The 13455-nt window shown below is 40.3% G+C and overlaps 1 protein-coding gene across 6 annotated transcripts in view; it reads left to right on the top strand.

The window, feature by feature from the left end:
* PIK3R1 (phosphoinositide-3-kinase regulatory subunit 1) overlaps positions 1-12054 on the top strand; it is a 70198-nt gene extending 58144 nt beyond the window's left edge. For 4 of the 6 annotated variants that reach the window (XM_063963379.1, XM_063963387.1, XM_063963392.1 and 1 more), the window contains exons 7-15: positions 3859-3961; positions 4585-4683; positions 4803-4983; positions 5098-5223; positions 5470-5612; positions 6289-6465; positions 6562-6630; positions 7381-7548; positions 7659-12054. In XM_063963379.1, coding sequence (XP_063819449.1) covers positions 3859-3961; positions 4585-4683; positions 4803-4983; positions 5098-5223; positions 5470-5612; positions 6289-6465; positions 6562-6630; positions 7381-7548; positions 7659-7848 — 1256 coding nt within the window. In that variant the 3' untranslated portion in view covers positions 7849-12054. Of the gene's footprint in view, positions 1-1271; positions 1561-2977; positions 3099-3858; positions 3962-4584; positions 4684-4802; positions 4984-5097; positions 5224-5469; positions 5613-6288; positions 6466-6561; positions 6631-7380; positions 7549-7658 lie in introns of those variants that run through there. The other 2 variants (XM_063963406.1, XM_063963401.1) reach the window with 2 other exon arrangements.
* Positions 12055-13455: the final 1401 nt, after the last annotated feature.

Genomic DNA, 13455 nt, shown 5'->3' with positions numbered 1-13455 from the left:
AGACTGTCACAAAACAGATAAAAAATGGCTGCCTTTAGATAGGTAGGCCTGCCTGTGTCCTGTCCACAGATGTGTGTTCAGGCATCAGGCTGTCACTGGTCGGGAGCAGCATTGTCTCCATCTGTTGTTGAACTACACATACCAGCTTGCTTTGCTACAGTTTTGCTATTTGACCATGCTAAAACTGTTGCAGGGCATGCTGGGATGTATAGTTCAACAACAGCTGGAGAGCCGAAGGTTCTCCATCCCTGTCTTACAGCCAGGAGTTCTCACGAGCAGGGCAATCTTCCCTCATGTGCTTATCCTTTCTTACTTTAATAATCTTCAACTGCACCAATTCCTGCAGTCTTCTGCCACCTGATACTTATTTCAGTGTCATCTGCTGATGTCGCTTTGTTTATTTACCCTGTACTTGTCCTATACTGTCATCAACTGTAAGTTGCTGTTTTCCTTTTTTGATTATGTGCATATGTACTCTGTAATTGGGCGCTGCGGAACCCTTGTGGCGCCATATAAATAAAGGATAATAATAATGATCTCGGATCTGCAGCATGTTCTCAGATTAGCTGCCAAGTAATATGGGAATACGTGCAGAACAATGCACTTCTCTCCTCCTGCAGTAAAACGATTAGTCATGGAGCTGCTGTAACGTGGACGTCGTCGCTGGCTGGAGGCAGAGATTTACAGGCCCGGCAGTGCAGAGGTTAAACAGCCACATTCTGCCCCACCGTTGTCTGGGGGTTAAGAGCAGCTATGTGGCAGACAGGGTTGGTGGGGGAAGGACATGTAGAGACACGTCAGTCTTTTTCTTGGAGGTACAAACCCTTTTTGCACGCCAGTTCTTTGCTGCTTCTATTTTCTGCATGTTAGATGAGCCACTTCCTGAATTTAGCTGCTGTCAGTGCACGGCTCGTCTACCTTCCACTTGAACACTGCTCCCGGCAGCCAGTTACAGAGGCTATTTTAAGTCCCCCGCACAATGGTCGTCTCAGTTACTGAGCTAAAACCAGTACGCTCCCCGCAGCAGCCACTTGTTAGCTGATGACAGCTTCCACCTTGATTGACAGCCTCTTCCATACCCCCTCCCCCCCCCCCCCCCAACACACACACAAAATCCCTAGCTCAGCAAATATTTGAACCTGCTTGAGTTAATCATGAAACTGAGATCTTTATCTCAGAGCAAGCCCAGAGCCTCTCTCCCCTCCCCTTCTCTCAGAACAGTACTGAAATCGCCTTCACTTTTTAATCATTAACTTGAAATGAACGACTAGATTCCACCGCACTACCTCTGTGGCGTGATTACTGAGCAAAGTAGTGGCTTGGGTTGCTGGTGCCGAAATTTCGCTTATGGGATCTTGAACGTTTCAGCAGGGTTTTGCCTATTCACACAACTAATATAGGGGGAACTCTTCCTATGGCACTTACCTTTTATTATTTTGCTTGTGGACTTAACAGATTGCTTTAAATATATATATATTTTTTTTTAAAGCGATTTTTTGTTTTGTTTTTTTTGTTCTGGATTTATAAATTTAAAACCGAAGGCAATGCACAATATTTTAAGTAAGTAATCTTTAGGCTAACTCTGATTTGCTTTTAGTCTGTCTTTGTGTCTTTTTGCCTCCTACCTGGCTAGTTAATGCTTTTGCTGGTGGCTGCACCCAGCAGATTGTATCCCTCTCTGCTGCTGCCCCAGACTTGTGTAAATCGTAGTCCTGCTATTCATCCCACTGTGGTGCGAGGAGTATACGGAGGCAGTGGAGCTGTACGTTCACTGCCCTAGCTCGTGCTACTTAACCTAGACACTCACAGCAGGCTAGACTGGTTTGGCTTGCACGATTCCTAGTCGTGAGCTCATTACAGCAGCGAGACTGAGGAGCTGTGAGCACTTTCCCTAACAGTGACTGTAGAGTGAGCGCACATCTGTTACTAGAACCTGCAGTTTTGTTCCTTTTGGTTTTTGTTTTTCAAAACTGTTTATTCACCTCTTTTGTACAGTTTAGCCCTTTCCTATTTCATTAAGGCCTTGTGGTGTAATGTGAACTTCAAAGCAACATTTTAAACCCTTTTTTTTTGCTTTTTAACTTTGTACAACACCATTCTGATCACGCTTTTCACAGTCTCATTTTATTGAAAGGATATAGAGCCGTTTATATATTGGCCTTTTGTATGTAGTTTATGTAACTTACTGTACACGGCTCTAAAACTAATGTTCTGGTGAAACGTGTGTAATAGTCCTAAAATTCATGTACAAAGAGCAAGAGGCAATTGCAAGTTTTTCTGATCCAACAGGCTTGCAGTCTTATTAAAATCTTTTAATATAGTTTGCCACTAAAATTATATCTGCGGGACTGATACCCAAGACAGTGAGTTGGCGTGGGAATTTAGTCAATGGTCAGGGTCCATTGAGATAATACGTGTGAGTTGTGTCGGCAATAATGAATATAATGTAGACCCTCAGTCTTGACCTTGAGGCTGTTTTATTTGTGGCTTTAGTTGCAGGATGCCTGGTTAGAGCAGCAGTTTAGGGATTTCTCTTGAATGGAATTGGAGCAGCAGTCCTGAGATTGCTAGATGTAGCTGTGCCTACCCTGTGGGGAAGAAAGGAAAGTGTCAATGGTACGTGCCGCTGCTGATCAGCTCATCAGGCTTGCCAGCAAAGGAACGTACCATCGTGCCCTGTCATAAAGAGGGGAATTACATTGTGCAAGTTATGTTATCAGATGCGAAGCAGCCAAATGAAAAGCTTTTTTACGATGCATGGTGTTTTTTATGGTGCTGTCAAATGCAAATCATCTGCTTCCAGTGTAAATGTGCATTTAAGGTTAGTGTGGAGAAAGGATGAAGAGACAGGAGTAGCCCGTCGCTAGTGCGTGGGATTGGATGGCTGGAATGATGTAATAGGTTACTGTGCAGCCCCTTAAAGGTTTTCAAATTTATTCCAAGACATCATTTCAAAGAAGGTCTTGGTTGTATTGCTCCTTATAGCTGGACTATGTGCAACATTATGTGGAGTGTAGATGAAGGGGTGCCAGAACATGACAAGCCTGATCTACACTATGGGGGAGATTTGATGTTTTATATAGAGCTGGATGCACCAGGTAACAATTGGCTGAATTAAATTGGGATTCTGACATTTTGGTAATGTCGTCTACTTGCATATAGATGATGTTATTATTATGCATGTTTTTATTTATTTTAAAATCCTTTTGCTTATTATTTATTTAAATACATTACCATTATATGTTCTTGCATTCTGCTGTTTGCGTTTATCGGTTATGTTATGCCTGCTGTATATGCTTATGTCTGAATAGCAGTGCACCGTTTTCTCTGCACCGAGGTTCTTTTGTTAGCACTCAAGATACTTTTATTGCTTTCAGCATGTCAGCAATTCACCCATCTCTGTGGGAAGCCCATTGTTCAGCAGAAGCTCCTCTGTATTAAGCAGGGGATAAAAAACAACCCATAACTTGATTTTTGGGGTTAGTGCTTATTGTTTTTCCCTGGTTGGTGATTCATTGGCAGTAAGGCAGCTGCTGTGATAATATTGAGCCAGATTAAAATGTCATCTCTTACAGGGAGATTAGTGGAAGACATATCTGGGTCACAGATTGATGCTTTTAGCCGTTTTCAGCGCTGGAGATATTGATGTATAAGCACTTGTATTCATTTATTTTCTCCACAAAGTACACTTAGAGCTGGGTTTTGTCGCTTCTTCTTACCTTGTAATGAAGGTTGACACTCTCTGCCTAGCAACATGGTGCATTGTATAGGTGCTTCATTACATTTAGTCTCTGCAGATTTTTTTCTTCCTCCTCCCGACAGCATGTAACACAGTTTTTTTTGTTTATATCGTTTCAGCACTGCCTCCAAAGCCGCCCAAATCTACTGCTGTAACCAACAACGGTACCAATCACAATATGTCTCTGCAAGATGCTGAATGGTACTGGGGCGATATATCAAGGTATTGCTAATCCCATTGTTTGCAGACTGTCAGGGAGTGCAGTACTGTACGTAGCATTTGTGACAGCAAAGGGCTCTTATTGCTAGAACACCGCTCAGACTAGCTGTATAGGAAAGGATGATGTTGGATGCCTGTATTTTAAGCACCTTTCAATGGGATCATTGAGAACCCACTACAGGTAATTTCCAAGGGGCATGTGCACATGTTATTTGGTTAGTCTCAACAAAAGGCCAGAGTTGGCCACAGATAATGTAGAACTTGCACCTAGCAGCAACTGCTACTGCTCTCGAGATTCTGCCTAACACCAACTCGTAAGTGTGCGAGTACTCGACTGTCTCAAGCGCCACATACCTTGAGATGAAATGATTAGTCAGAAATAGTTGGGATGAGGCATATTAGCCAGAAAAAGGCAATATTCTAATGCAGCATGCCTGCCACTGTCTAGCCTTGTGTGTTGTCCTACACAGTTGTGGTATTACACAGTCCTACACAGTTGTGGTATTAATGTATCTGGTTCAGGAAACCAATATTGCGATTACAGTTTATTTTAATATTTCGTTTGAATGCTCATCTGGTAATTGTCTTTCCACGCTTTGTAATTTGTTAAATGTTTTTTCCTTCAGGGAGGAGGTAAATGAGAAACTTCGTGATACCACTGATGGTACCTTCTTGGTACGAGATGCATCTACAAAAATGCATGGGGACTACACGCTTACACTAAGGTGAGGAGGGTTTTTGCGTGTGTGACGTCCTAATTAGTATAGGCTTATAGTTCCTGCATAGGTCACCTCTTGTATATTGCTAACCCCAGTGTCTTGTTTCTTTCATTTTTCTTTTCCAGGAAAGGGGGAAATAACAAACTAATAAAAATCTTTCACCGAGAAGGAAAATATGGCTTTTCTGATCCTTTGACTTTTAACTCGGTGGTCGAACTTATCATCCACTACCGGAATGAGTCTCTGGCCCAGTACAACTCCAAACTAGACGTTAAACTCCTGTACCCAGTGTCTAAGTTACAACAGGTAAATACAACTTGCAGTCATTCAATTGCTGGACTTCCCAATTCTATTCTGGTTCTATAATAGAATAATTTGTTGTATCTGTAGTTTTAATTGCCTTTTTTTGTTTCCCTTAAGGATCAAGTGGTGAAAGAAGACAATATTGAAGCTGTTGGGAAGAAGTTGCACGAGTATAATCTCCAGTTCCAGGAGAAAAATCAGGAGTACGATAGACTGTATGAAGACTGCACTAGAACCTCTCAGGTACGACCTCAAAAGGCCATCTGCAGGAACTCCTATTGGTGTAGCCTTGTCAGTAGTTTTAACACAAAGAGCCTCTTTTCTTGGCTTCGGTCTACGGGGATTCCTATTTTATCTTATGTATAGTAGCTCAGTATACTGTCTCCAGTCAGATCGTTGTTTAATATTAGTTTCGGTATTTATCCCAATAAAGTGACATTTCCAATGGGATTTTAACCATTTTTTTGTTTGTATTTTTTATCTGTGCAGGAAATTCAAATGAAAAGAACAGCCATCGAAGCATTTAATGAAACAATTAAAATATTTGAAGAACAGTGTCAGACACAGGAGAAGTACAGCAAGGAGTACATAGAGAAATTTAAACGTGAGGGGAATGAGAAGGAGGTTCAGAGGTATGTATGTCACACCCACTAGAATAACGTTCTGCATAATGCGGAGTATACTGAGGGATGTCTGGAAATGCTGCATAGTCTGTCAATGTTGTGGTATATGGAAGTAGGTCTCATTCCTTTTAAAACTCTCTCTTTTCAAAGCAAAGTTTAAGAATTGGTGACTTTATTTGAGGATCACTTTTGATACAAGTTAGCCTATCCCAGCAGAGCAGTTTCTTTGCTGTTTTTATAGCGCCACATTATTACGTAGCTCTTTACAGGAGATACATAATCCTTCGAAGCTCACGGGCTGTCTACCACTCACACACTCACACTCTCTCATTAATTAGCAACAAGTTTATCACTCTGTAATCCCACAGTTGCTATTGAACTGGACTTTCCATGTGGTCAGAATTGGTTTTCTATTGCTTTCCAAAAAAAATGCAGTGGTCCAATCTCTTTGAATTTAATGTAGACCAAACACCTTGACTTTATAGAGATGAAGAGCACCAATAAAATAAGTTTGATTATAGTATAGAGTCACATTTTGTTCTTGGGCGTACGGTCTCTGTTTATAGACTTTCATCTTATGATTTTATTTCAGTATTGCATATAGGGGCTGCCTGTCCATTTATTTGTAGGAAACAATGTCTCTGGTATACACCCTATCTAATAAATGTGTTTTCATCTATTTTAGGATCTTACACAATTATGAAAAGCTGAAGTCCCGAATCAGTGAAATTGTGGATAGTAAGCGTAGACTGGAAGAAGACCTTAAGAAGCAGGCAACAGAATATCGCGAGATTGACAAACGTATGAATAGTATTAAGCCAGACCTGATACAGCTGAGGAAGACCAGAGACCAGTACTTAATGTAAGGCTCTCTCCACCCTATGCTCACTTGCTTAGTGTTGCGCGATACGAAAGTGAACACTGTCATCTCATTTATGTTCTTTTGTTTGATCAATAGGTGGTTGACGCAAAAAGGTGTACGACAGAAGAAGTTAAACGAATGGCTGGGCAGCGACAACACAGAAGAGTAAGTCTTTCTACCGTAGTCTGCCACATGGCTGCTAGTTATAACTACAATGTTCATCTCCAAAGCACATTATCAGCTGGCTTCTCATACCTGTTACCTGTCACCTCTTCTGTATGTGCTTTGTTGCTTCCGAACAAATGTCCTGGATATTTAGATTGCAGCCATATCAGGGCTAAATTAACAAGGGTTAGATTAAATTCCCTTTTATAGCCTAAATGGGATTGAACTGGGGATTTTCTATGAACATCCCTAGTCGCTATATTTCTAAGCACCCCTTTCTGTGACTTTTGGTATTCATAAAATTACACCTGTTTGGATCAGGTAGGACAGTTAGGGTGGGTGGGGTGTCTCACTGCACAGGTATAAGTAATTATTGTACATCTAGGAAGATTTTTACCACGTCGTAATCAATTGAGGGGAAATGTCCCAATTGGGAAGGTTTTGGTACTCACACAGAGTAATGAGGAATGTAAAAATAAGGTAGAACAGTAATATAAATGTCAGATAAATGTATTTTAGTGGATAGACAACTTGGGGTAGTTTAGTTGCTGAAGGAACTCCAAGCTTGCCGTTCCATTTAGAAACCCGCCTGCTTGAGTTACCGCTTTGCCCACCAGTGACTTAGAGTCTTGCATTATCCAGGCATTCATATAGCTACAGCCCCAACAGATAAAAAAACAACAACTTTTATGTAGGTGGTTTTGTGTGCCGTATAATTAAATGAGTTTTCTTTCCTTTGGTCCTTTCTAGTCAGTACTCCACGGTGGAAGATGAGGATTTACCCCATCACGATGAAAGGACATGGAATGTAGGAAACCTTAACAGAACCCAGGCCGAGAACCTGTTGCGTGGAAAACGAGATGGAACATTCCTTGTGCGGGAGAGCAGCAAGCAAGGGTGCTACGCGTGCTCTGTGCTGTACGTATTTATTTTATCGCATAAACCCAGTAATGGTAGATGACTTTCATGTCTCCTACTTCTTCATTATTTTATAATGACACTTTTTTTTGTGTGCGTGTTTGTTGCAGAGCGGATGGGGAGGTCAAACACTGCGTCATAAACAAAACCCTAACAGGCTACGGATTTGCAGAACCATACAACTTGTACAGCTCTCTGAAAGAACTGGTGCTACATTACCAACACACGTCTCTCGTACAGCACAATGACTCTCTCAACGTCACACTAGCATACCCAATATATGCACAGCAGAGGCGATGAACACCTGATAAACTCTGGCGTCTATTCCTACATCGACACTGTTGATGCCGGTTTCGGCAAGGAATAAATCCTAAAGCTCCCTCGTCCGCCTACTTCACAAGATTGAGCTGCAGTATCAAAGCTACTTTCAGATGAGATAAGAGCTTTCTTTCGCCATGGAAGCAGGAGATGAGTGTTAAGCTGTGAATGTATGTTTCTAAGCTATCGTGCTTGCTTTGTAAGAACGAGAAGCACAGCGACAGAAAGATATGCTATTATAAAGCCTATCTCCGGCCTAGGGTACCTCGAGGCCTTCACCATGGTGCTTGTTTACGTTCTATTGAAGCTTTACCAGCTTGAATGTTGGTCACCGCAGATCCAAGAAGCCAAGGTGTCTTTTTGTTAGTACAGTACTGTGTTCAGTTTTTTTGGGGGGGAGGGTTGGGGAGGAGTGGACCGTTCCGACAAGGCCTTTTGAGGACTCGTGGCATATTGCTCAGCGGATCTACCCACACAGCCTTGCGGATTGTTCCATTTTCCCAAAAATGTAAAACAAAATATGTAGCAGAATGGCACTTTTTAAAAGATATTTGGACAATGGAATCTTAACGAGTCGTATCAGCCACACAAAGTGTATGCAGCAAAGTGCCAGGAAGTGTTTTACAAAGACTGATCATGAAACAAAATTAATTCTGTTATAAGAACCTATTTAATGTGGACTGTGGCAGGATAGAAAACAATACAACAGTATATATATAAAAATATATATATGTGTACATAGCAATGTGGGACTAGCTATCAAAATGGAACCTACCAATACCGAACTGTCAACTTTTTATTTTGCTGACTGCTGAATCCTTAATGCTATGCAACATCAATTTTCTTTAAGCTGTTTTTGTTTGTCATTTTATACGTACCAATAACATACCTTTCTATCCATGAACTGTTACTTTTTGTTATAGGTTTTTTGTTTTTTGTTTTTTTTTGTGTTTTACGCAATGTGCAGTATGTCTGAGGGGATAGCTGAGGTGCAGAGTAACATGGAGATTTAAACTAGAGCTTATTTTACCATAAACCTTGTACAGAGTACTTGGCGTTAAGCCCAAGACTAAAGAAGAAGAAAAAAAATATTCAGAAAATTCATTACAGACATTTGATTGCATCTTTGGGCAGTGCCTAACGATCTGCAAAGCTGCTTTTTTTTTTTTTTTTTTTTTTTTTTTAAAGGAAAAAGACCTTTAAGATATATAAATATATAAAACCTAATGATTCAGAGTTTGACAGTGTTTTATGTTTCGTTTTTATTTTCAAATGATGGTACTTTGTAACGTGCTTAGGGCATACTCATCCTCTGCCCTTAACTGCTTCTGACTGGGTAGAAAGTTTGCACAAACTTCCTACCGTAGCCTCCATTTGTGTTGACAACACCATTTCATTGCTGCAATGGTTTTTAAAGAAACTTTGAAACGTGTTAAAATTTAAAGAAAAATAAAGCTCACGTGGGGACGGGGAGGGCAAAGAGGCAAATTTGTACGTATTTGGTTTTTACGTACTACACACCTGTTTGTACAATTTTAGCATCCAATCTGGTTTCCAAAGGAGTTAATGGAATGATTTGCAGAGGAGTGTGAAATACTTACTGTTGGATACAATGTAATCCATCAGCGGTCATATATGTACCTTTATAGTTTTATTATTTTAGCACTTTTTACACAACTCTTACACAAGCCAATCGTTTTACTTATTATAAGCTGGTAACTGGCTCTGGCCATCAGTTATATGTATTGTATAGTATTTGCAACTGCCTGCATTGTAATATTAATATCCATATTGCCTATTTGACTACCATACATTAGTCACTGTGCATTGCTTTACCACCTAGAGCAGAGGTCATCTGTATTCTTCCTCCAAGTTTGTTGAATTGTCAGCTGTGTCTGACCTGCAGCTATCTGGAAATTCTCAGGCTTGTGAGATGAGCTTATTACAGTACAAGGCGTATTCTGAATATCAAACTTCATTTCATTTTGGAACTGTGAGTTTTCAGACTTTTTGTACTGTAGCTTCTGCAGGCTATTGGTCCGTGTAGTGTTAATGTTGTCACGTTAAACTTTAACAGCTAACTTTTACTGCATCAGAAATCTAACTGCTAAATACTTACTGGAAATCATGCACCCGATAAATGTTATTCTATCACATTGTTCCACAGCTATTTGGTACTTTATAAATGTAATTATAGACATTTGGATAATTTAAGGTTTTAAGACAATTATCTTTCATATGCATTTCCCCCCCCTCCTGACGACTCCGGGAAAAGCATTCTTTTCCCGATCTAAGCCATTTTTTTTTTTTTCTCTTGGTTGTAGTTTATTTTAATATCATACCAATAATATTGCATTAAGGTAAACGGAAGAGGATTTATTTTGAAGAGAAAAAATAAGTTTATGAAATGCACATGCACTATTCATCCAATCTCTAAGGTACACCATGCAGATTTCTGAAGCACAACAATGTTACCCTAGGTTCAACAGTGAGTTTGTAGCCTAAACGTATAAGGTCTTTGGAAAAGAGTAGTGTTAATGGGCTGTCTTGTGTGGAGGAGTGCAGACATCCTTATTTCAGTAGGGAAGTTGTTAAAGGACCACGAAGTCTAAAATACAATTTGATTCAAAATGAAAAAGGATCTTCTCACATTCGAAAATATGTTAAAGTCCCCGGAAATCTAACAGTTAGAGATCTGCAAGGACCCCATATTTTGGTTTCCCAAAACCACTTTCTGTGTTTTGATATCCAGTTTTGGCAAAACCACGCTCACATGTTTGGATATTTTATTTATTTTTTATTGATAATACCAGCTAAAATCTAGTCATTTTTGCAATCCAAAACATGATATTCGGTTTTAAAATCCGAATTCCAAACTGTGGGAAGATCCGAATCAAGTCTCTGTTCAGATCTCCTTGGTAGATCTGGACCAGGTTTTGGTTAGAATCCACAAAATTCAGGTGGGTTTGGTTTCCTGGAGAACCGAACTGCATTCCACATCTCCATTACATTTGCTGCTATTTGCAAAGAGAATCTGGCTTATCTCCATATGGAATTACTAATCACGTGTTTTAAGGGGTATAAGGAATCTCGCTCCTATTGTCACAGCATTCTCTAACGTACATGCAGCATCTGTAGGTTATCTGTAATGTTTAAAAAGAAATTTGTGGATTGAAATATATTTATCAAGTTATATTTTAACTCTTAGTGCTCCTATAACCTGTCAAATACTTGTAACGTTATATGGTTAGCCTTTGGCCTTGTAATCAGGGCTGAACTACATTTCCTTCATCGGTGCTGAGCTATAAGCTGCTAACCATGTTACAAGCAATTATTGGAGTGCTACTTCTTTTTCCCTACTGTAAGTTGTCATTAAAACCCAGCTTACCCAAAATACAAGACTTCCCTATATGAGGGGGGGGGGAGTTAACTTACACGTTAGTAAGAACTGAAGATATCAGAGTTGTGTGTTGTCATATTATGGGCCATTCATTTCCATGGGGCTACCATTTTGTATTTTCCCCTCAATGGCCTTTGACGAGCTTCGAAAAGAAAAAATTGCCCTGGTGGAGCCTAATACATGTCTGATATCTTCAGTTTTGGCAAGGACACATTTGCATATGATTGTTGCTCCCTCGTAGAAATAAAGGCACTTATATTTTAGGTTTATTTGCATCACGCAGTTCGCAATCTACTCTTCAAGTCTAGGTCTTTGTCTGCAGTTCTATAACATAGACCTGGTTATACATGGTATTCTATTCTGACTAAACGTCTCTTCATGTGAAGTTCAGGAGCAGCTTTGTGCTCATTGCCTGGCAGAGGCGAAATATGCCAAATTTTATACACTTACAGCTATGTCCGTAAATACACATTATTGTCACCAAACGACTGCATTAGCTGCCGATGTGCTGCTATTTTATTTTTTTTTCCGATTTCAAAAGAAAATTATCTTCAATGTTTATACAACATTAAAAATGACTTTTTTTTGTTAAATACCATTAATACTTTGATCTTTTGTTGGGGGAGAAAAGGATGGTTAGTAGTAACTTGCCTTTACAAGGCAATTAATAAAGTTGTGCCTCTGAAACTTTGAGCTATAGCTTTGATAAAGCTCTGTGTCTCGTTTTTAAGTTGCTTTAAAACATTGTATTAGACCTTCAAACAGAATAAAGATTGTTTTGAAAATGATATGATGTGTTTGCTGTATTTTAATATGAGCGGTCGGAGGAATTACAGGGTTGTCAATACTGACCATTCTTTCCCCATTTTAGATTTTTATAGTGAGTTTTTGCCCTGGAGGAATCCTGTTTGAAAGATAAGGGGGATACTGACGGGAGAGATGTGTGCTGAGCGATCTTAACACAGACCGCTCAGCACACATCTCTCCCCCCGCTCAGCACAGTGCGATGTGCTGAGTGAGGGGGGCGTTCACTTCACACAACGGTGGAATGAACGACCCGCTAGATTGAGCCTGCAGGCGGGGCCACGCATAGCTATCGCTGGGGGGCATACACACCACAGATCCGTGCTTAAAATCTAAGCAATCTAGTCAGATTGCTTAGATTTGAAACACGGATCTCTGTGTGTACCCCCCTATACTTTGTGGAATAGTTCTGACAATACAAAGATTTGATCAATTCTTCTATGAACTGTAAAGGCATAGCACTCAAACACAGAGACCACAGTATAAACTCAGTTGAAATAAATTCTGTTTACATTTTTAAGGCTGTATTTGTTACTGTATTTAGGCTACTGCAACTTGTTACATTTCAGCAAAAATATGCGGGCACACTAGCTCAACTGCTAATTATATAAGGAGGTAAAGAGCTGGGAGCTGTCTTAGTACAGTAATTCTGAACAGTGTAATGTCCTCACTATAAGGGGTTGATTCAGTTTGCTGTATAGGGTTCCCCTGCATCACGTTAGCATCACAGGTATTTGGGTGCACATCGGGGAGAGCAAGTGAAACTCTGATGTGTGTGCGATGTAGAATCTCAGGAATGCGTTCTGTACCTGATAGAAGTGACCACTTATTGTCATTCAATGCATTAGACCGCAATCCACAGCAACAAGCTATGACAATAGGATTGGACGGTCATAACTATAGATACTGGTTGCAACTAATAATATGCCACCATCTATGGCAGAGGTTCTCAAACTCGGTCCTCGGGGGCACACACAGTGCATGTTTTGTAGGTAACCCAGCAGGTGCACAGGTGTATTAATTACTCACTGACACATTTTAAAAGGTCCACAGGTGGAGCTAATTATTTCACTTGCGATTCTGTGAGGAGACCTGCAAAACATGCACTGTGTGTGCCCCCGAGGACCGAGTTTGAGAACCTCTGATCTCTGGCAATGAGTTCTGTTTTGAATCTGGTTGCTATGGGTAACAGCTCTACTTGTCCTCTTTAGGAAGTTAAAGGGGTCTATTTACTAAGGCTTGGCTGGAGATAAAGTACCAGCCAATCAGCTGCTGTCATTTTTCAAATACAGCTGTGACTTGCCAGTTGTGAGCTGATTGGCTTGGACTAAGGGGTCTATTTACTAAGCCTTGGATGGAGATAAAGTATCAGCCAATCAGCTTCT

The sequence above is a fragment of the Pseudophryne corroboree genome, chromosome 1, assembly GCF_028390025.1.
Source record: "Pseudophryne corroboree isolate aPseCor3 chromosome 1, aPseCor3.hap2, whole genome shotgun sequence".
Lineage (NCBI taxonomy): Eukaryota > Metazoa > Chordata > Amphibia > Anura > Myobatrachidae > Pseudophryne > Pseudophryne corroboree.
Note: the sequence above shows the minus strand (reverse complement) of the source record. Positions and strands in the feature narration are given on the sequence as shown.